Here is a 23,697-nt window from a genome sequence, read left to right as displayed (position 1 = left end):
TGTTTCCGGCACCACTCGGGTGTTTCCGGCGCCACTCGGGCGTTTCCGGCACCGCTCGGGTGCCCCCCCCCCACCACCACTCGGGTGTTTCCGGCGCCGCTCGGGCGTTTCCGGCACCACTCGGGTGTTTCCGGCACCACTCGGGTGCCCCCCCCCCCCCCCCACCGCTCGGGCGTTTCCGGCACCGCTCGGGTGTTTCCGGCACCACTCGGCTGCCCCCCCCCCCCCCACCACTCGGGCGTTTCCGGCCCCACTCGGGAGTTTCCCGCCCCACTCGGGTGTTTCCCGCCCCATCGGAGCCAAACCCGGAGGCCACGCCCCCCCGGGAGTCTCTGGGAGGGGGGCGTGGTCTCCATGAGCTCAATAAAAGCGCCCGTTTGTCCGTCCGTCCTTCCCGTGTCCGTTTGTCGCGCCCTCCGCACAACCGCGTAGCTCCACGGTCCTCCAAGCCTACAGACTCGGTCCTCCAAGGGCGAGCAGAGCGGTCACCACCACCACCACCACCACCACAGAGGCGCGGGGCGGAGCGTCGCGTTCACTTCCGGCGGCGGGCTCGGCGCCATTTCCGGCCGCCATGGCGCTGCGGGCGGCGCTGCTGCGGGCGCGGGGTGAGGATGGCGGGAAACGGCGGGGGTGGCGGGAAACGGCGGGGGTGGCGGGAAACGGCGGGGGTGGCGGGAAAAGGGGAGAGCGGGGGGGGGCGGGGGGGGCGGTTGGGGGCGGGGGAGGGGTGAAGGTCACCGGGGATCACGTGGGGGGGGGGGGAGCGGGGCGGGGGGGGCGCGGAGCCCCCTTGGGGACCCCAAACCCCCCTTAGGGTCCCCAAAATCGCCTTAGGGAGCCCAAAACCCCCTTGGGGATCCCAAAAACCCCCTTGGGGACCCCAAAAACCCCCTTGGGGACCCCAAAAACCCCCTTGGGGACCCCAAAATCGCCTTGGGGACCCCAAAAACCCCTTAGGGACCCCAAAAACCCCTTGGGGACCCTTAAAGGAGCCCCGAATTCCCCCTTAGGGACCCCAAAATCGCCCCCAAACCCCCTTAGAACCCCTTAGGGGACCCCAAAACCCCCTTAGGGACCCTTTAGGACCCCCCAAAATCCCCCTTAGGACCCCCCAAGCCCCCTTAGGGACCCCAAATCCCCCTTAGAACCCCATTAGGGACCCCAAAAGCCCCTTAGGGACCCTTTAAGGGACCCCAAATCCCCCTTAGAACCCCCTTAGGGACCCCAAAATCCCCCTGAACCCCCTTAAAACCCTTAAAGGGACCCCAAAAGCCCCTTAGAGCCCCCTTAGGACCCTTTAAGGGACCCCAAAACCCCCTTAGGGACCCCAAATACCCCCCAAAACCCCCTTAGGACCCCTTAGGGGACCCCAAAACCCCCTTAGGGACCCTTTAGGACCCCCCAAAATCCCCCTTAGGACCCCCCAAGCCCCCTTAGGGACCCCAAATTTCCCCCAAAACCCCTTAGAACCCCCAAATTCCCCCTTAGGGACCCCCCAGAGCCCCCTTAGGACCCCTTAGGGACCCCAACACCCCCCTTAGGGACCCTTTAAGGGACCGCAAATCCCCCTTAGAACCCCATTGGGGACCCCAAAATCCCCCTGAACCCCCTCAGAAACCCTTAAAGGGACCCCAAAAACCCCTTTGGGACCCCAAAAGCCCCTTAGAGCCCCCTTAGGACCCCTTAGGGACCCCAAAACCCCCTTAGGGACCCCCCAGAACCCCCTTAGAACCCCCTTGGGGACCCCAAATTCCCCCTTGGGGACCCCAAATTCCCCCTTAGGGCCCCCCCAACCCCCTTGAGAGGCCCCTCCCCCCCCCTCCCCAGGGACCCAGGCGTCCGGGCCCCCCTGACCCCCCCGTTTCTCTGCCCCCCCCCCCAGTTCTCTGCACCCGCTGGGGAGCCCTGGGCGCGGTGAGTGACGAAAACACCCAAAATCACCCCAAAATCACCCCAAAATCACCCAAAATCACCCCAAAATCACCCCAAATACACCCCCCAAATTCCCCCCAGTGTCCCCCCATTGTCCTTGGGTCCACCCCATTGCCCCCATTGCCCCCCATGTGTCCCATTGATCCCCATCACCCCCATCACCCCCATCACCCCCATTGATCCCCATTGATCCCCATTGATCCCCATTGATCCCCATTGATCCCCATTGATCCCCATTGCCCCCCATGTCCCCATTGCCCCCCATGTCCCCATTGCCCCCCATGTGTCCCAATGCCCCCGATGTCCCCATTGTCCCCAATGTCCCCATTGCCCCCCAATGTCCCCATTGCCCCCCCGTGTGTCCCATTGCCCCCCATTGCCCCCCATATGTCCCCAATGCCCCCCAATGTCCCCATTGCCCCCCCATGTCCCCATTGCCCCCCATGTGTCCCAATGTCCCCATTGCCCCCCCTTGCCCCCCATGTGTCCCCCTTGCCCCCCCTTGCCCCCCAATGTCCCCAATGTCCCCATTGCCCCCCATTGCCCCCACTGCCCCCCATGTGTCCCAATGCCCCCATTGCCCCCCATTATCCCCATTGTCCCCAATGTCCCCGTTGCCCCCCATGTGTCCCATTGTCCCCAATGTCCCCAAGTGTCGCCATTGTCCCCAACGTCCCCATTGCCCCCCAACATCCCCATTGCCCCCCATTGTCCCGGATGTCCCTAAGGGTCCACTTGTCCCCCATTGCCCCCATTGCCCCCATTGCCCCCATTGCCCCCATTGCCCCCCATTGCCCCCCATTGCCCCCAATGCCCCCATTGCCCCCATTGCCCCCAATGCCCCCCAATGCCCCCCATTGATCCCCATTGCCCCCCATTGCCCCCATTGCCCCCATTGCCCCCATTGCCCCCATTGCCCCCATTGCCCCCCATTGCCCCCATTGCCCCCATTGCCCCCATTGCCCCCCATTGCCCCCAATGCCCCCATTGCCCCCATTGCCCCCATTGCCCCCCATTGCCCCCATTGCCCCCATTGCCCCCCATTGCGCCCCATTGCGCCCCATTGCCCCCATTGCCCCCATTGCCCCCATTGCCCCCATTGCCCCCATTGCCCCCCATTGCCCCCAATGCCCCCATTGCCCCCATTGCCCCCATTGCCCCCCATTGCCCCCATTGCCCCCATTGCCCCCCATTGCCCCCATTGCCCCCATTGCCCCCCATTGCCCCCATTGCCCCCATTGCCCCCCATTGCGCCCCATTGCCCCCATTGCCCCCATTGCCCCCATTGCCCCCATTGCCCCCATTGCCCCCATTGCCCCCAATGCCCCCATCGCCCCCATTGTCCCCAATGTCCCCAATGTCCCCTTGTCCCCCCATTGCCCCAGCTGCCCCCATTGCCCCCATTGCCCCCAATGTCCCATTGCCGCCAATGTCCCCTTGTCCCCCCAATGTCCCCAATGTCCCCATTGCCCCCATTGCCCCCATTGCCCCAGCTGCCCCCAATGTCCCATTGCCCCCAATGTCCCATTACCCCAATGTCCCCTTGTCCCCCCATTGTCCCCAATGTCCCAATGTCCCATTGTCCCCCCATTGCCCCCATTGCCCCCAATGTCCCCATTGTCCCCATCGCCCCCATCGCCCCCATTGTCCCCAATGTCCCCTTGTCCCCCCATTCCCCCCATTGCCCCCATTGCCCCCAATGTCCCCAATGTCCCCTTGTCCCCCCATTGCCCCCATTGCCCCCATTGCCCCTATCGCCCCCAATGTCCCAATGTCCCCTTGTCCCCCCAATGCCTCCAATGTCCCCTTGTCCCCCCATGGCCGCAGCTGCCCCCGCGCCGGGCCCTGGCGGCCGAGGACAAACGTCCGTTCGTGCGGGACAAACCGCACGTGAACGTGGGGACGATCGGGCACGTGGACCACGGCAAAACCACGCTGACCGCCGCCATCACCAAGTGTGCGCGAAGGGGGCCAAACGGGGCCAAAACGGGGCAAAACGGGGGGAAACGGGCAAAACCGGGCTGGGCGCGCCGACTCGGGGCAGAAACGGCAAAATTGGGGGAAATGGGGCGGAAATGGGCAAAAATGGGGCACGAGGAGCGTGGGAGTGGGAGCCTGGTGGAGGCCGTGGTGGGGTGGGGGAAATGGGTGAAAATGGGGTGAAAATGGGCAAAAATGGGGCAAAAAAGGGGCAAAATGGGGCATGGGAATGGGAGCCATGATGGGATGGGGGAGATGGGCAAAAATGGGGTGAAAATGGAGAAAAATGGGGTGAAAATGGGGCACGAGGAGCATGGGAATGGGAGCCTGGTGGAGGCCGTGGTGGGGTGGGGGAAATGGGTGAAAATGGGGCGAAAATGGGGTGAAATGGGACAAAATGGGGCATGGGAAGAGGAGCAATGGTGGCCATAGCGGGATGGGCGAAGATGGGGTGGAAATGGGGTGAAAATGGGGTGAAATGGGGCAAGAATGGGGCAAAATGGGGCATGGGAAGATGAGTGATGGTGGCCATAATGGGATGGGGGAAGATGGGGTGAAAATGGGGCAAAAATGGCCAAAAATGGGGCATGAGGGGCGTGGGAGTGGGAGCCTGGTGGAGGCCGTGGTGAGGTGGGGGAAATGGGTGAAAATGGGGTGAAAATGGGCAAAAATGGGGCAAAATGGGGCATGGGAATGGGAGCCATGATGGAGGCCGTGATGGGATGGGGAAGATGGGTGAAAATGGGGTGAAAATGGGGTGGAAATTGGGTGAAAATGGGGCAAAATGGGGCATGGGGCCATGGGTAACTTGGGGGTCCATATGGGACCATGGGGGGGCCATGGGTAACTTGGGGGGTCCATGTGGGACCATGGGGGGGTCAATGGGTAACTTGGGGGGTCAATGGGTAACTTGGGGGGTCCATATGGGTCCTTGGGGTTCATGTGGGACCATGGGTGGGGGTCATTGGGTAACTTGGGGGGTCCATGTGGAACCATGGGGGGGGTCATTGGGTAACTTGGGGGGTCAATGGGTAACTTGGGGGGTCCATGTGGGACCATGGGGCGGTCAATGGGTAACTTGGGGGGGTCAATGGGTAACTTGGGGGGTCCATATGGGTCCTTGGGGGTCAATGGGTAACTTGGGGGGTCCATATGGGACCATGGGGGGGTCCATATGGGATCTTGGGGGGGGGTCAATGGGTAACTTGGGGGGTCCATATGGGTCCTTGGGGGTCAATGTGGGACCATGGGTGGGGGTCAATGGGTAACTTGGGGGGTCAATGGGTAACTTGGGGGGTCCATATGGAACCATGGGGGTCAATGGGTAACTTGGGGGGTCAGTGGGTAACTTGGGGGGGGTCAATGGGTAACTTGGGGGTCCATATGGAACCATGGGGGGGGGGTCAATGGGTAACTTGGGGGGTCCATATGGGTCTTTGGGGGTCAATATGGGACCTTATGGGGGTCAATGGGTAACTTGGGGGTCCATATGGGACCATGGGGGTCAATGGGTAACTTGGGGGGTCAATGGTAACTTGGGGGGTCCATATGGGACCATGGGGGGTCCATGTGGGACCATGGGGGGTCCATGTGGGACCATGGGGGTCAATGGGTAACTTGGGGGGTCCATATGGGTCCTTGGGGGTCAATATGGGACCATGGGTGGGGGTCAATGGGTAACTTGGGGGGTCAATGGGTAACTTGGGGGGTCCATATGGAACCATGGGGGTCAATATGGGACCATGGGTGGGGGTCAATGGTAACTTGGGGGGTCAGTGGGTAACTTGGGGGTCCATGTGGGACCATGGGGGGGTCAATGGTAACTTGGGGGGTCAATGGGTAACTTGGGGGTCCATCTGGGATCTTGGGGGTGTTCGGTGGCTTTGGGGTGACCCTGGGCGCTGGTTTTGGGGGCAGACCTGGCGGCGTCGGGGGGCGCGCGGTTCCGCGCCTACGAGGAGATCGACAGCGCCCCCGAGGAGCGGGCGCGGGGCATCACGATCAGCGCGGCGCACGTGGAGTACAGCACCCCCCGGCGGCACTACGCCCACACCGACTGCCCCGGCCACGCCGACTACGTCAAGGTACCAAAACGGCCAAATTCACCCCAAAATCCGCCCCAATCCACCCCGTTACCCAGCACTACGCGCACACCGACTGCCCCGGCCACGCCGACTACGTCAAGGTACCCAAAACGGCCAAAATCCGCCCAAAAATGGCCAGGGAACGCCCGACTGTGGGTTGGGTGGTGCCCGCTACGCCAAGGCATCGAAAACGGCCCCAAAATCGGTCAAAATTGGCCCAAAAGAGGCCATGATACGGCCACCGAGTGACGGGGTGGGGCCCACTACGTCAAGGTGAGAAATGGCCCAAAAATGGCCCAAATCGCCCCAAAAATGGGCATGATATGTGCACTGATGGACGGGGTGATGTTCACTACGTCAAGGTGAGAAATGGCCCAAAATTGGCCAAATTAACCCCAAAAATGGCCCAAATCACCCCAAAAATGAGCATGGTATGTGCACTGATGGACGGGGTGATGTTCACTACGTCAAGGTGAGAAATGACCCCAAAATACCCCAAAAATGGCCCAAATCACCCCAAAAATGAGCGTGGTGTGTGCACTGATGGACGGGGTGATGTTCACTACGTCAAGGTGAGAAATGGCCCAAAAACAACCCAAAAATGGGCAAAATTGCCCCAGAAATGAGCATGGTATGTGCACTAATGGGCGGGGTGATGTTCACTACGTCAAGGTGAGAAACGGCCCAAAATTGGCGAAATTCAGCCCAAAATCCGCCCCAATCCACCCCGTTACCCAGCACTACGCGCACACCGACTGCCCCGGCCACGCCGACTACGTCAAGGTACCCAAAACGGCCAAAATCTGCCCAAAAATGGCCAGGGAACGCCCGACTGTGGGTTGGGTGGTGCCCGCTACGCCAAGGGACCCAAAACCGGCTCAAAAATGGGCAAAATTGACCCAAAAATGAGCATGGAATGGGCACCGAGTGACGGGGTGATGTTCACTACGTCAAGGTGAGAAATGGCCCAAAATTGGCCAAATTCAGCCCAAGAATGGCCCAAATCGCCCCAAAAATGAGCATGGTATGTGCACTAATGGACGGGGTGGTGTTCACTACGTCAAGGTGAGAAACGGCCCAAAATACCCCAAAAATGGCCGAAATCGCCCCAAAAATGAGCATGGAATGTGCACTGATGGACGGGGTGGTGTTCACTACGTCAAGGTGAGAAATGGCCCAAAATTGGCCAAATTAACCCCAAAAATGGCCCAAATCACCCCAAAAATGAGCATGGTATGTGCACTAATGGACGGGGTGATGTCCACTACGTCAAGGTGAGAAATGACCCCAAAATACCCCAAAATTGGCCAAAATCACCCCAAAAATGAGCATGGTGTGTGCACTAATGGACAGGGTGGTGTTCACTACGTCAAGGTGAGAAATGGCCCAAAACAGCCCAAAAATGGCCAAAATCACCCCAAAAATGAGCATGGAATGTGCACTAATGGACGGGGTGATGTTCACTACGTCAAGGTGAGAAATGGCCCAAAATACCCCCAAAAATGGCCGAAATCGCCCCAAAAATGAGCATGGTATGTGCACTGATGGACGGGGTGATGTTCACTACGTCAAGGTGAGAAATGGCCCAAAATACCCCAAAAATGGCCCAAATTGCCCCAAAAATGAGCATGGAATGTGCGCTAATGGACGGGGTGATGTTCACTACGTCAAGGTGAGAAATGGCCCAAAATTGGCCAAATTAACCCCAAAAATGGCCCAAATCGCCCCAAAAATGAGCATGGAATGTGCGCTAATGGACGGGGTGATGTTCACTACGTCAAGGTGAGAAATGGCCCAAAATTGGCCAAATTAACCCCAAAAATGGCCCAAATCGCCCCAAAAATGAGCATGGTATGTGCACTAATGGACGGGGTGATGTTCACTACGTCAAGGTGAGAAATGGCCCAAAATTGGCCAAATCCACCCCAAAAATGGCCCAAATCGCCCCAAAAATGAGCATGGTATGTGCACTAATGGACGGGGTGGTGTTCACTACGTCAAGGTGAGAAATGGCCCAAAAATACCCCAAAAATGGCTAAAATTGCCCCAAAAATGAGCATGGTATGTGCGCTAATGGACGGGGTGATGTTCACTACGTCAAGGTGAGAAATGGCCCAAAATACCCCAAAAATGGCCAAAATCGCCCCAAAAATGAGCATGGTATGGGCACTAATGGACGGGGTGATGTCCACTACGTCAAGGTAAGAAATGACACCAAAATACCCCAAAAATGGCCCAAATTGCCCCAAAAATGAGCATGGTGTGTGCACTAATGGACGGGGTGATGTTCACTACGTCAAGGTGAGAAATGGCCCAAAATACCCCAAAAATGGCCCAAATTGCCCCAAAAATGAGCATGGAATGTGCACTAATGGACGGGGTGATGTTCACTACGTCAAGGTGAGAAATGGCCCAAAATACCCCAAAAATGGCCCAAATTGCCCCAAAAATGAGCATGGAATGTGCACTAATGGACGGGGTGATGTTCACTACGTCAAGGTGAGAAATGGCCCAAAATACCCCAAAAATGGCCCAAATTGCCCCAAAAATGAGCATGGTGTGTGCACTAATGGACGGGGTGATGTTCACTACGTCAAGGTGAGAAATGGCCCAAAATACCCCAAAAATGGCCAAAATTGCTCCAAAAATGAGCATGGTATGTGCGCTAATGGACGGGGTGATGTCCACTACGTCAAGGTGAGAAATGGCCCCAAAATACCCCAAAAATTGCCAAAATCGCCCCAAAAATGAGCATGGTATGTGCACTAATGGACGGGGTGATGTTCACTACGTCAAGGTGAGAAATGGCCCAAAATACCCCAAAAATGGCCAAAATCGCCCCAAAAATGAGCATGGAATGTGCGCTAATGGACGGGGTGGTGCCCACTACGTCAAGGTACCCAAAAAGGCCCAAAATTGGCCAAATTCAGCCCAAAACTCAGCCCCGTTGGTGCAGTGAGGGACTGGGGGTGCCGGCTCCGCCGAGGGTTTGGGTGTAAACGGCTCATTTGGGTCATTTTGGGGTCGGTTTGGGTTGATTTGGGGTGATTTTGGGTGTTTTGGGGTGTAAATGGGCTGATTTGGGTGATTTTTGGTTGATTTTGGGGTGGTTTTGGCTGATTTTTGGGTGTAAATGGGGTGATTTGGGTTCTTTGGGGGTCATTTTTGTTGATTTTGTTTGATTTTGGGTGATTTTGGGCTCATTTTTGGGTGATTTTGGGCTCATTTTTGGGTGATTTTGGGCTCATTTTTGGTTGATCTTTGGCTGATTTTGGTTGATTTTGGGGCAACTTGGGGTGTTTCTGGGTGATTTTGGGGTGAAAATGGGGGATTTGGGGTCATTTTTGGTTGATTTTGGGGTGGTTTTGGCTGTTTTGGGGTGAAAATGGGGTGATTTGGGTCATTTCGGGCTCATTTTTGGTTGATTTTTGGTTGATTTTTGGTTGATTTGGGGGTGATTTTTGGTGATTTTGGGCTGATTTGGGTCATTTGGGGCTGATTTTGGTTGATTTTGGGGCAACTTGGGGGAGTTTTGGGTGATTTTGGGGTGGTTTTGGCTGTTTTGGGGTGTAAATGGGGTGATTTGGGTCATCTGGGGCTCATTTTTGGTTGATTTTGGGCTGAATTTTGGGGTGATTTGGGGTGAATTTGGGCTGATTTGGGCTGATTTGGGGTGAATTTGGGGTGATTTGGGCTGATTTTGGGTGATTTGGGGTGATTTGGGGTGAATTTGGGCTCACTTTTGGTTGATTTTGGGTGATTTTGGGCTGATTTGGGTCATTTTGGGCTCATTCTTGGTTGGTTCTGCGCCGCTTTGGGGCCGACTTTTGGTTGATTTGGGGGCAACTTGGGGTGTTTTTGGGTGATTTTGGGGTGATTTTTGGGTATTTTGGGGTGTTTTGGGGTGATTTTGGGTGATTTTGGGTGATTTTGGGGTGATTGGGGGTGATTTTGGGGTGATTTGGGGCGATTTTGGGTGTTTTGGCAGAACATGATCACGGGCACGGCGCCGCTGGACGGGGTCATCCTGGTGGTGGCGGCCACCGACGGCCAAATGCCCCAGACCAGGGAGCACCTGCTGCTGGCCAGGCAGGTCAGCTGTGGGGCAATCTGTGGGGCAGCCTATGGGGCAGTCTATGGGGCAGCCTATGGGGCTGGGGTCTGTGGGCCGGATCTCCGTGATACTGCAACCTATGGGGCTGGGATTTGCGTGGGAGGTCCCTATGGGTCTGGGGAAGCATGGGGGTGCTCTATGGGTCAATCTATGGGTCTGGGGACCCCCGGGGAGCGATCTATGGGGCTGGGGTCTATGGGCCGTATCTCCGTAACGCTGCGAGCTATGGGTCTGGGATTTCTGTGGGAGGTCCCTATGGGTCTGGGGAAGCATGGGGGTGATCTATGGGTCAATCTGTGGGGCTGGTGAGCCGTGGGGTGCAATCTATGGGGCTGGGGTTTATGGGTCTTATCTCCATGATTCTGCAAGCTATGGGACTGGGATTTCTGTGGGAGGTCCCCATGGGTCTGGGGAAGCATGGGGGTGCTCTATGGGTCAATCTATGGGTCTGGGGAGCCGTGGGGTGCGATCTATGGGGCTGGGATCTATGGGCCATATCTCCATGATACTGCGAGCTATGGGGCTGGGATTTCCGTGGGAGGTCCCTATGGGTCTGGGGAAGCATGGGGGTGATCTATGGGTCAATCTATGGGTCTGGGGAGCCGTGGGGTGCGATCTATGGGGCTGGGATCTATGGGCCATATCTCCATGATACTGCGAGCTATGGGGCTGGGATTTCCGTGGGAGGTCCCTATGGGTCTGGGGAAGCATGGGGGTGCTCTATGGGTCAATCTATGGGTCTGGGGAGCCATGGGGTGCGATCTATGGGGCTGGGATCTATGGGCTGTATCTCTGTAACGCTGCGAGCTATGGGTCCGGGATTTGCGTGGGAGGTCCCTATGGGTCTGGGGAAGCATGGGGGTGCTCTATGGGTCAATCTATGGGTCTGGGGAGCCGTGGGGTGCGATCTGTGGGGCTGGGATCTATGGGCCGTATCTCCATGATATTGCAACCTATGGGGCTGGGATTTCCGTGAGAGGTCCCCATGGGTCTGGGGAAGCATGGGGGTGATCTATGGGTCAATCTATGGGTCTGGGGAGCCGTGGGGTGCGATCTATGGGGCTGGGATCTATGGGCCGTATCTCCATGATACTGCAACCTATGGGGCTGGGATTTCCATGAGAGGTCCCTATGTGTCTGGGGAAGCATGGGGGTGATCTATGGGTCAATCTGTGGGTCTGGGGAGCCGTGGGGTGCGATCTATGGGGCTGGGGTCTATGGGCCGTATCTCCGTAACGCTGCGAGCTATGGGTCCGGGATTTGCGTGGGAGGTCCCTATGGGTCTGGGGAAGCATGGGGGTGCTCTATGGGTCAATCTATGGGTCTGGGGAGCCATGGGGTGCGATCTATGGGGCTGGGATCTATGGGCCGTATCTCTGTAACGCTGCGAGCTATGGGTCCGGGATTTGCGCGGGAGGTCCCTATTGGTCTGGGGAAGCATGGGGGTGCTCTATGGGTCAATCTATGGGTCTGGGGAGCCGTGGGGTGCGATCTGTGGGGCTGGGATCTATGGGCCGTATCTCCATGATATTGCAACCTATGGGGCTGGGATTTCCATGAGAGGTCCCTATGGGTCTGAGGAAGCATGGGGGTGATCTATGGGTCAATCTGTGGGTCTGGGGAGCCGTGGGGTGCGATCTATGGGGCTGGGGTCTATGGGCCGTATCTCCGTAACGCTGCGAGCTATGGGTCCGGGATTTCTGTGGGAGGTCCCTATGGGTCTGGGGAAGCATGGGGGTGCTCTATGGGTCAATCTATGGGTCTGGGGAGCTGTGGGGTGCGATCTATGGGGCTGGGATCTATGGGCTGTATCTCCATGGGGCTGGGTGCTATGGGGCTGGGACTTCTGTGGGAGGTCCCTATGGGTCTGGGGAAGCATGGGGGTGATCTATGGGTCAATCTGTGGGGCTGGGGAGCCGTGGGGTGCAATCTATGGGGCTGGGCTCTATGGGTCCTATCTCCATGATTCTGCAAGCTATGGGACTGGGATTTCTGTGGGAGGTCCCCATGGGTCTGGGGAAGCATGGGGGTGCTCTATGGGTCAATCTGTGGGTCTGGGGAGCCGTGGGATGCGATCTATGGGGCTGGGGTCTATGGGCTGTATCTCCGTAACGCTGCGAGCTATGGGTCCGGGATTTGCGTGGGAGGTCCCTATGGGTCTGGGGCCCCCGTGTGCGGACGTGTGGGTCTGCCCCCCAGGTGGGGGTCCGGCACGTGGTGGTTTACGTGAACAAAGCGGACGCCGTGGGGGACCCGGAGCTGCTGCCCCTGGTTGAGCTGGAGCTGCGGGAGCTGCTGGGGGAGTTCGGGTTCGACCCCGAGGGGACCCCGGTGATCGTGGGATCCGCGCTCTGCGCCCTCCAGGTGCGACCCACAGCGCCCCACAGCGCCCCATAGCGGGACCCACGGCTGCCCCACACCCGGCCCCACAACCCGGCCAAGTCCCGGCCCCATAGCTGCCCCACAGCCTGAGATATAGGGGGAGATACGCAGGGACCCCATGAGCGTGGGAGCTGTGCTCTGTGCCCCATAGCGCCCCATAGCGGGACCCACGGCTGCCCCACACCCGGCCCCACAACCCGGCCAAGTCCCGGACCCATAGCTGCCCCACAGCCTGAGATATAGGGGGAGATACACAGGGACCCCAGTGATCGTGGGATCCGCGCTCTGCGCCCTCCAGGTGCGACCCACAGCGACCCATAGCGCCCCATAGCGGGACCCACGGCTGCCCCACACCCGGCCCCACAACCTGGCCAAGTGCCAGCCCCATAGCTGCCCCACAGCCTGAGATATAGGGCGAGATACACAGGGACCCCAGTGATCGTGGGAGCCGCGCTCTGTGCCCCATAGCGCCCCATAGCGGGACCCACGGCTGCCCCACACCCGGCCCCACAACCTGGTCAAGTCCCAGCCCCATAGCTGCCCCATAGCCTGAGATATAGGGCGAGATACACAGGGACCCCATAGCTGCCCCATAGCCTGACTCACAGTGGGACCCGTAGCTGCCCCATGGCTGCCCCACATCTCCCCCCACGTCCCCAGGACCGCGACCCCCAGCTGGGGGCGGAATCCGTGGGGTGGCTCCTGCCCCATAGCTGCCCCATAGCACCCCATGGCTGCCCCATAGTGACCCACGGCTGCCCCCCATCCCCCAGGACCGCGACCCCCAGCTGGGGGCGGAATCCGTGGGGCGGCTCCTCGATGCCATCGACACCCACATCCCCCTGCCCCCCCGCGACCTCGAGCGCCCGGCGCTGCTGCCCCTGGAGGCCGTGCACTCCATCCCAGGTGAGACCCATAGATTGACCCATAGCGACCCATAGATCACCCCATAGATCACCCCACACACTGCCCCACATCAGCCCGTGCACTCCATCCCAGGTGAGACCCACGGATTGACCCATAGATTGACCCATAGATCACCCCACATCACCCCATAGATCACCCCACATCACCCCATAGATCACCCCACATCACCCACACACTGCCCCACATCAGCCCGTGCACTCCATCCCAGGTGAGACCCATGGATTGACCCATAGATCACCCCACACACTGCCCCACATCAGCCCGTGCACTCCATCCCAGGTGAGACCCACATCCTGCCCCATAGATTGACCCATAGATCACCCCACATCACCCCATAGATCACCCCACATCACTCACTCACTGCACCACATCAGCCCGTGCACTCCATCCCAGGTGAGACCCACAGATTGACCCATAGATCGACCCATAGATCACCCCATAGCGACCCATAGATCACCCCACATCACCCACACACCGCCCCACATCAGCCCGTGCACTCCATCCCAGGTGAGACCCATAGATCGACCCATAGATTGACCCATAGATCACCCCACATCACTCACTCACTGCCCCACATCAGCCCATGCACTCCATCCCCGGTGAGACCCACATCCTGCCCCATAGATCGACCCATAGATCACCCCACACACTGCCCCACATCACCCCGTGCACTCCATCCCAGGTGAGACCCATATATCAACCCATAGCGACCCATAGATTGACCCATAGCGACCCATAGATCACCCCACACACTGCCCCACATCACCCCACAGCCTGTGCACACCATCCCAGGTGAGCGACCCATAGATGGATCCATAGCGACCCATAGATCACCCCACATCCACCCCACATCCAGCCCCACACGCGCCCCACATGCACCCCACACCTGCCCCACATCTCCACACATCCTGCCCCATATCCGCCCCACATCCCCCCCACAATCTGCCCCAGATCTCCCCATAACCTGCCCCACATCCACCCCACTTTCAGTCCACATCTGCCCCACATCTCCCCATAACCCCCCCCGTATCCCCCACATCCCCCCACATTTCCCTCCCCCAGGGCGCGGGACGGTGGTGACGGGGTGGGTCTGCCCCACACCCCCTGCCCCACACCCCCTGCCCCACACCCCCCACCCCACATCCTGCCCCACACTTCCTGCCCCACACCCCCTGCCCCACACATCCCGCCCCACACCCCCCGCCCCACATCCTGCCCCACACATCCCGCCCCACACCCCCTGCCCCACACATCCTGCCCCACATCCCGCCGCACATCTCCCCACCGGGCGCGGGACGGTGGTGACGGGGTGGGTCTGCCCCACATCTCCCCACACCCCCTGCCCCACACATCCCGCCCCACACCCCCTGCCCCACACCCCCCGCCCCACATCCTGCCCCACATCCTGCCCCACACATCCCGCCCCACACCCCCCGCCCCACATCCCGCCCCACATCTCCCCACACCCCCTGCCCCACACATCCCGCCCCACACCCCCTGCCCCACACCCCCCGCCCCACATCCTGCCCCACATCCTGCCCCACACATCCCGCCCCACACCCCCTGCCCCACATCCCGCCCCACATCTCCCCACACCCCCTGCCCCACACATCCTGCCCCACATCCTGCCCCACACATCCCGCCCCACACCCCCTGCCCCACACATCCCGCCCCACACCCCCTGCCCCACACATCCCGCCCCACACCCCCTGCCCCACACCCCCCGCCCCACATCTCCCCACACATCCTGCCCCACACCCCCTGCCCCACACATCCCGCCCCACACCCCCTGCCCCACATCCCACCCCACCCCCTGCTCCACACCCCCTGCCCCACACATCCCGCCCCACACCCCCTGCCCCACATCCCACCCCACACCCCCCGCCCCACACCCCCTGCCCCACACATCCCGCCCCACACCCCCCCCAGGGCGCGGGACGGTGGTGACGGGGACGCTGGAGCGGGGGCGGCTGCGCAAAGGGGACGAGTGCGAGATCCTGGGCTACGATCGGCACCTGCGCAGCGTCGTGACCGGTGAGACCCATAGAGTGACCCATAACTGACCCACAGCGACCCATAGCGACCCATAGCGACCCATAACTGACCCATAGCGACCCATAACTGACCCATAACTGACCCATAGCGACCCATAGCGACCCATAACTGACCCATAGCGACCCATAACTGACCCATAACTGACCCATAGCGACCCATAGCGACCCATAACTGACCCATAGAGTGACCCATAGTGACCCATAGCTGACCCATAACTGCCCCAGTGCAAGATCCTGGGCTACGATCGGCACCTGCGCAGCGTCGTGACCGGTGAGACCCATAGAGTGACCCATAGCGACCCATGGCGACCCATAGCGACCCATAACTGACCCATAGCGACCCATAACTGACCCATAGGGTGACCCATAGCGACCCATAACTGACCCATAGAGTGACCCATAACTGACCCATAGCGACCCATAACTGACCCATAGAGTGACCCATACCTGACCCATAGCGACCCATAGCGACCCATAACTGACCCATAGAGTGACCCATAGTGACCCATAGAGTGACCCATAGTGACCCATAGCTGACCCATAACTGCCCCAGTGCGAGATCCTGGGCTACGATCGGCACCTGCGCAGCGTCGTGACCGGTGAGACCCACAGCGTGACCCATAGCGACCCATGGCGACCCATAACTGACCCATAGGGACCCATAGAGTGACCCATAACTGACCCATAATTGACCCATAGGGACCCATAACTGACCCATAGCGACCCATAGGGACCCACAAGTGCCCCATAACTGACTCATACCTGCCCCATAGTGCCCCATGACTGATCCATAATGCCCCATAGCTGCCCCATAGCAGCCCCATAGCTGCCCCACACTGCCCCCTAAGTGCCCCCTACCCGCCCCCAGGGCTGGAGACGTTCTGGCAGTCGCTGGAGCAGTGCCCCATAACTGACCCATAACTGCCCCATAGCTGCCCCATAGTGCCCCATAGCTGCCCCATAGTGCCCCATAGCTGCCCCATAAGTGCCCCCCTCCCCCAGGGCTGGAGACATTCCGGCAGTCGCTGGAGCAGTGCCCCATAACTGACCCATAACTGCCCCACACTTGCCCCATAGCTGCCGCACACCTGCCCCATAGCTGCCCCCTAAGTGCCCCCATCCCCCAGGGCTGGAGACGTTCTGTCAGTCCCTGGAGCAGTGACCCATAGCTGCCCCACACCTGCCCCACACTGCCCCCTAAGTGCCCCCTACCCGCCCCCAGGGCTGGAGACGTTCTGTCAGTCCTTGGAGCAGTGACCCATAGCTGCCCCATAACTGATCCATAATGCCCCATAGCTGCCCCATAGCTGCCCCACACCTGCCCCACACCTGCCCCACACTGCCCCCTAAGTGCCCCCTACCCGCCCCCAGGGCTGGAGACGTTCCGGCAGTCCCTGGAGCAGTGCCCCATAGCTGCCCCACACCTGCCCCATAGCTGCCCCACACCTGCCCCATAGCTGCCCCATACCCGCCCCACACCTGCCCCCTAAGTGCCCGCTCCCCCCCCAGGGCTGGAGACGTTCCGGCAGTCCCTGGAGCAGTGACCCATAGCTGCCCCACACCTGCCCCATAGCTGCCCCATAGCTGCCCCATAGCTGCCCCACACCCGCCCCACACCTGCTCCATGTCTGCCCCTCCCCCAGGGCTGGAGACGTTCCGCCGGTCGCTGGAGGAGGCGCAGGCCGGGGACAGCGTGGGGCTGCTGCTGCGGGGGCTGCGCCGGGAGCAGCTGCGCCGGGGGATGGTGCTGGGGGCCCCGGGGACCCTGCGGGCGCACGCGGGGGTGGAGGCGCAGGTGGGCGCTATGGGGCAGGGTGTGGGGCGCTATGGGGCGGGGTGTGGGGCGCTATGGGGCGGGGTGTGGGGTGATGAGGGGCGGGACATGGGGCGCTATGGGGCGGGCTGTGGGGCACAGTGGGGATGGTGCTGGGGGCCCCGGGGACCCTGTGGGCGCACGCGGGGGTCGATGTGCAGGTGGGCGCTATGGGGCAGGGTGTGGGGCGCTATGGGGTGGGGTGTGGGGCGCTATGGGGCAGGGTGTGGGGCGCTATGGGGTGGGGTGTGGGGCACAGCGGGGATGGTGCTGGGGGCCCCGGGGACCCTGCAGGCACACGCGGGGGTTGAGGCGCAGGTGGGAGATGTGGGGCGCTATGGGACAGGGTGTGGGGCGGGGTGTGGGGAGATGTGGGGCACTATGGGGCGGGGTGTGGGGCACAGCGGGGATGGTGCTGGGGGCCCCAGGGACCCTGTGGGCGCACGCGGGGGTCGATGTGCAGGTGGGCGCTATGGGGCGGGGTGTGGGGCGCTATGGGGCGGGACGTGGGGCGGGACATGGGGCGCTATGGGGCGGGGTGTGGGGCGGGACATGGGGCGCTATGGGGCGGGGTGTGGGGCACAGCAGGGATGGTGCTGGGGGCCCCGGGGACCCTGCGGGCGCACGCGGGGGTCGAGGCGCAGGTGGGAGATGTGGGGCGGGGTGTGGGGCGGGGTGTGGGGCGCTATGGGGCGGGGTGTGGGGCGCTATGGGGCGGGACGTGGGGCGGGACATGGGGCGCTGTGGGGCGGGGTGTGGGGCACAGTGGGGATGGTGCTGGGGGCCCCGGGGACCCTGCGGGCGCACGCGGGGTGGAGGCGCAGGTCGGAGATGTGGGGCGCTATGGGGCGCTATGGGGTGTTTGGGGGGTGTCCATGGGTGTCTATGGGGCTGCCCCACAGATCGCCCAACACATTTCAGGTGTACGTGCTGAGCCCGCAGGAGGGGGGGTGTCTATGGGGTATCTGTGGGTATCTATGGGGTGTCTGGGGGTGTCTGTGGGTATCTATGGGGTGTGTGGGGGGTGTCTATGGGGCTGCCCCATAGCTCGCCCCACACATTGCAGGTGTACGTGCTGAGCCCGCAGGAGGGGGGGCGCCACAAGCCCTTTGTCAGCAACTACAGCCCCGTCATGTTCTCCCAGACCTGGGACATCGCCTGCAGGGTCGCCCTGCCCCCCGGCAAGGTACCGCCCCACGGCGACCCACGGCTGCCCCACAGCTGCCCCACGGCTGCCCCATAGCTCACCCAGAGCTGCCCCATAACTCACCCACAGCTGCCCCACAGCTGCCCCACAGCTGCCCCATAACTCACCCAGAGCTGCCCCATAGCTCACCCAGAGCTGCCCCATAACTCACCCAGAGCTGCCCCAGAGCTGCCCCATAACTCACCCAGAGCTGCCCCATAACTCACCCAGAACTGCCCCATAACTCACCCAGAGCTGCCCCAGAGCTGCCCCATAACTCACCCACAGCTGCCCCATAGCTGCCCCATAGCTGCCCCATAGCTCACCCATAACTCACCCAAAGTCACCCACGAGCTGCCCCACACATGGGATGTGACCTGCAGGGTCACCCTGCCCCCCGGCAAGGTACCGCCCCACGGCGACCCAGAGCTGCCCCATAAGTCACCCAGAGCTGCCCCATAAGTCACCCAGAGCTGCCCCATAGCTGCCCCATAACTGCCCCATAAGTCACCCACCAGCTGCCCCACACACAGACGTGGCCTGCAGGGTCACCCTGCCCCCCGGCAAGGTAGCGACCCAGAGCCACCCAGAGCGACCCATAAGTGACCCATAAGTGACCCATAGCTGCCCCATAGGTCACTCATAGCTGCCCCATAAGTCACCCATAACTCACCCCTAAGTCAGCCCCCACCTGCCCCACAGCCGGGACGTGTCCTGCAGGGTCATCCTGGGGCCCTGGGAAGGTGTCACTGCCCCATAGCTGACCCATAAGTGACCCATAAGTGACCCATAAGTGACCCATAACTCCCCCATAAGTCACCCATCAGCTGCCCCACAGCCGGGACGTGGCCTGCAGGGTCATCCTGCCCCCCCAGGAAGGTGTCACTGCCCCATAGCTGCCCCATAAGTGGTCCATAAGTGACCCATAAGCGCCCCCTAAGTCACCCACCGGCTGCCCCACACACAGGACGTGGCCTGCAGGGTGATCCTGTCCCCCAGGAAGGTGTCCCTGCCCCACACATTGTGCCCCACATCCCACCCCACACATCCTGCCCCACACATTCTGCCCCACACATCCTGCCCCACACATTCTGCCCCACACATTGCGCCCCACACATCCCACCGCACACATCCTGCCTCACACATCCCGCCCCACACATCCCGCCCCACACATTGCGCCCCACACATCCTGCCCCACACATTGCGCCCCACACATCCCGCCCCACACATCCCACCCCACACATCCCGCCCCACACATTGCACCCCACACATTGCACCCCACACGTTCTGCCACACACATTGCGCCCCACACATCCCACCGCACACATCCCGCCCCACACATCCCGCCCCACACATTGTGCCCCACACATCCCGCCCCACACATTGCGCCCCACACATTCTGCCTCACACATCCCGCCCCACACATTGCGCCCCACATCTGCCCCACAGGAGCTGGTGCTGCCCGGGGAGGACGCGCAGCTCCGGTTGTGGCTCCGCCAGCCCCGGGTGGCCCTGCCCCACATCCCACCCCACATCCCCATCGTGCCCCACATCCCACCCAACACCCAGCCCCACACCTTGTGCCCCACACGTTGCTCTGCCCCACAGGAGCTGCTGTTACCAGGGGAGGACGCTCAGCTCCATCTGGGGCTCCACCAGCCCCGGGTGGCCCTGCCCCACACCCCATGGCTCTGCCCCACATCCCACCCCACACATTGCTCTGCCCCACACATCTCTGTGCCCCACAGGAGCTGGTGTTACCAGGGGAGGACGCTCAGCTCCATCTGGGGCTCCACCAGCCCCGGGTGGCCCTGCCCCACATCCCACCCCACATCCCCACTGTGCCCCACACATTGTGCCCCACACCCAGCCCCACACGTTGCTCTGCCCCACAGGAGCTGGTGCTGCCCGGGGAGGACGCTCAGCTCCATCTGGGGCTCCACCAGCCCCGGGTGGCCCTGCCCCACACCCCATGGCTCTGCCCCACATCCCACCCCACACATTGCTCTGCCCCACACATCTCTGTGCCCCACAGGAGCTGGTGCTACCAGGGGAGGACGCTCAGCTCCGTCTGGGGCTCCACCAGCCCCGGGTGGCCCTGCCCCACATCCCCATCGTGCCCCACACATTGTGCCCCACACCCAGCCCCACACGTTGCTCTGCCCCACAGGAGCTGGTGTTACCAGGGGAGGATGCTCAGCTCCATCTGGGGCTCTGCCAGCCCCGGGTGGCCCTGCCCCACATCCCCATTGTGCCCCACACATCCCACCCCACACCCAGCCCCACACATTGTGCCCCACACATCTCTGCCCCACAGGAGCTGGTGCTGCCCGGGGAGGACACGCGGCTGCAGTTGTGGCTCCGCCAGCCCATGGTGCTGGAGCGGGGCCAGCGCTGGGTGTCCTGCCCCACATCCCCCCACATCCCACCCCACACACTGTGACCCACACATCTCTGCCCCACAGGAGCTGGTGCTGCCCGGGGAGGACACGCGGCTGCGGTTGTGGCTGCGCCAGCCCATGGTGCTGGAGCGGGGCCAGCGCTGGGTGTCCTGCCCCACACCCCATTGTGCCCCACACATTGTGACCCACACATTTCTGTGCCCCACAGGAGCTGGTGTTACCAGGGGAGGACACGCGGCTGCGGTTGTGGCTCCGCCAGCCCATGGTGCTGGAGCGGGGCCAGCGCTGGGTGTCCTGCCCCACATCCCCCCACATCCCACCCCACACATCGTGACCCACACGTTGTTCTGCCCCACAGGAGCTGGTGCTGCCCGGGGAGGACACCCCGCTCCGGTTATGGCTCCGCCAGCCCATGGTGCTGGAGCGGGGCCAGCGCTGGGTGTCCTGCCCCACACGTTGTGACCCACACATTGTGCCCCACACATCTCTGCCCCACAGGAGCTGGTGCTGCCCGGGGAGGACACGCGGCTGCAGTTGTGGCTCCGCCAGCCCATGGTGCTGGAGCGGGGCCAGCGCTGGGTGTCCTGCCCCACATCCCCCCACATCCCACCCCACACACTGTGACCCACACATCTCTGCCCCACAGGAGCTGGTGCTGCCCGGGGAGGACACGCGGCTGCGGTTGTGGCTGCGCCAGCCCATGGTGCTGGAGCGGGGCCAGCGCTGGGTGTCCTGCCCCACACCCCATTGTGCCCCACACATTGTGACCCACACATTTCTGTGCCCCACAGGAGCTGGTGTTACCGGGGGAGGACACGCGGCTCCGCCTGTGGCTGCGCCAGCCCATGGTGCTGGAGCGGGGCCAGCGCTTCACCCTGCGCGACGGCTCCAGAACCATCGGCACCGGGGTGGTCACCGCGGCTCTGGAGGGGGCGCAGGAGCAGCCCTGGGGGGGGTGAGCGGGGTCAGCGCGGGGTCAGCGCGGGGTCACCCTGGGGTCAATGTGGGGTCACCCTGGGGTCAATGTGGGGTCATCACGGGGGACGTGGGGTCACCCTGGGGTCAGCGTGGGGTCACCCTGGGGTCACCCTGGGGTCATCACGGGGGACGTGGGGTCACCCTGGGGTCAGCGTGGGGTGACAATGGGGTCAACGTGGGGACACCGTGGGGTCACCCTGGGGTGACAATGGGGTCAGTGTGGGGTCACCCTGGGGTGACAATGGGGTCTCTGTGGGGTCACCCCAGGGTCAGCACGGGGTGACAATGGGGTCAGCATGGGGTGACAATGGGGGACATGGGGTGACAATGGGGACACCGTGGGGTGACAATGGGGACATCATGGGGTGACAACAGGGGACATGGGGACAATGGGGTTGGAATGGGGGTGACAATGGGGTGATAACGGGAGACATGGGGGACAATGGGGACACAATGGGGTGACAATGACATGGGGGGAGGGGTGACAATGGACATGGGGGGAGGGGTGACAATGGCGCCATGGGGGTGCCAATGGCAGTGACCCCTCCCCCCCCGGGTGACCCCAACGGTTCAATGGGGGGGGGTTGGGCCGGTGACCCCCAAAAGCCGCCCCTCCCCCACCCCTTCCCCCACCCCCCGCCCCTTCCCTCACCCCCACCCCTCCCCCACCCCTCCCCCACCCCCCGCCCCTCCCCCACCCCCCGCCCCTCCCCCCCCCAGTCGCTAAGTTAATAAAGATGGGTTTGTTTTGTTTAATCGGCCTCTGATTGGTTGATTGGGGGGGGTTGGCCCCTCCCCCCGCCCCTGGGCCCCGCCCCCCAGGCCCCGCCCCCTGTGCCCCGCCCCACATCGGTGGGGCAGGGGGGGAGGGGGAGGGGCGGCCTCGGTTCCCGGGGGAGAGGGGGAGGGGTCGGTGGGGGGTGCCCCATAAGTGAGACCCCCCCGCCCCATAAGTGACCCCCAAGTGACCCCCCTGCCCCATAAGTGACCCCACAGAGACCCCCAAGTGCCCCATAAGTGACCCCACACTGACCCCTCTGCCCCATAAGTGACCCCCCCGCCCCATAAGTGACTCCCAAGTGCCGTCTCTGCCCCACAAGTGACCCCACAGAGACCCCCCCCAAGTGCCCCATAAGTGACCCCACAGAGACCCCCAAGTGACCCCCACCCCCCACCCCATAAGTGACCCCCCTGCCCCATAAATGACCCCACAGTGACCCCCAAGTGCCTCCTCTGCCCCACAAGTGACCCCCCCAGACTTGGGGACCCCCCAAGCCCCTTATGGACCCCCAGGACCCCCCAGATCCCCCCAATGACCCCCAGGACCCCCCAATGACCCCAACCCCCCCCCAATGACCTGGGGACCCCCCAAGTGCCCCTCAGGCCCCTTATGGACCCCCAGGACCCCCAGGGACCCCAAACCCCCTCCAGACCTGGGGACCCCCCAGGCCCCTTATGGACCCCCAGGACCCCCAACCCCCCCATTGACCCCCAGGACCCCCCAATGATCCCAAACCCCCCCAACGACCCCAACCCCCCCAGACTTGGGGACCCCCCAGGCCCCTTATGGACCCCCAGACCCCCCCCAGGACCCCCAATGCCCCCCTGGACCCCCCAAATCCCCCCCGGATCCCCCCAATGATTCCAAACAGACCCCCCAAGTGCCCCCCAAGCCCCTTATGGACCCCCAGACCCCCCCAGGACCCCATAAAGACCCCCAGGACCCCCCAATGCCCCCCAGGACCCCCCCAAAGACCCCAAACCCCCCCCAGACTTGGGGATCCCCAGGCCCCTTATGGACCCCCAGGACCCCCCAACCCCCCCATTGACCCCCAATGACCC

The 23,697-nt window shown here is 62.2% G+C and overlaps 1 protein-coding gene across 2 annotated transcripts; it reads left to right on the top strand.

Moving 5' to 3' along the window:
• Window positions 1-251: 251 nt before the first annotated feature.
• Window positions 252-21,857, top strand: TUFM (Tu translation elongation factor, mitochondrial). Of its 2 annotated transcripts, XM_071801362.1 has the most exons (12): window positions 252-608; window positions 1,886-1,917; window positions 3,763-3,892; window positions 5,833-5,999; window positions 9,988-10,092; window positions 12,313-12,477; window positions 13,269-13,401; window positions 15,352-15,456; window positions 17,120-17,271; window positions 18,356-18,475; window positions 20,793-20,871; window positions 21,748-21,851. In XM_071801362.1, exons 1-12 carry the CDS (start codon window positions 575-577, stop codon window positions 21,834-21,836), a joined length of 1,311 nt encoding a protein of 436 aa, XP_071657463.1. In that variant the 5' UTR covers window positions 252-574; the 3' UTR covers window positions 21,837-21,851. The 2 variants fall into 2 exon arrangements, with proteins under 2 accessions (XP_071657463.1, XP_071657462.1); XM_071801361.1 differs by lacking the exon at window positions 20,793-20,871 and having other exon boundaries at window positions 21,669-21,857.
• The last annotated feature ends 1,840 nt before the right edge of the window (window positions 21,858-23,697 follow it).

Source organism: Patagioenas fasciata, chromosome 37, assembly GCF_037038585.1.
Source record: "Patagioenas fasciata isolate bPatFas1 chromosome 37, bPatFas1.hap1, whole genome shotgun sequence".
Classification (NCBI taxonomy): domain Eukaryota; kingdom Metazoa; phylum Chordata; class Aves; order Columbiformes; family Columbidae; genus Patagioenas; species Patagioenas fasciata.
Note: the sequence above shows the minus strand (reverse complement) of the source record. Positions and strands in the feature narration are given on the sequence as shown.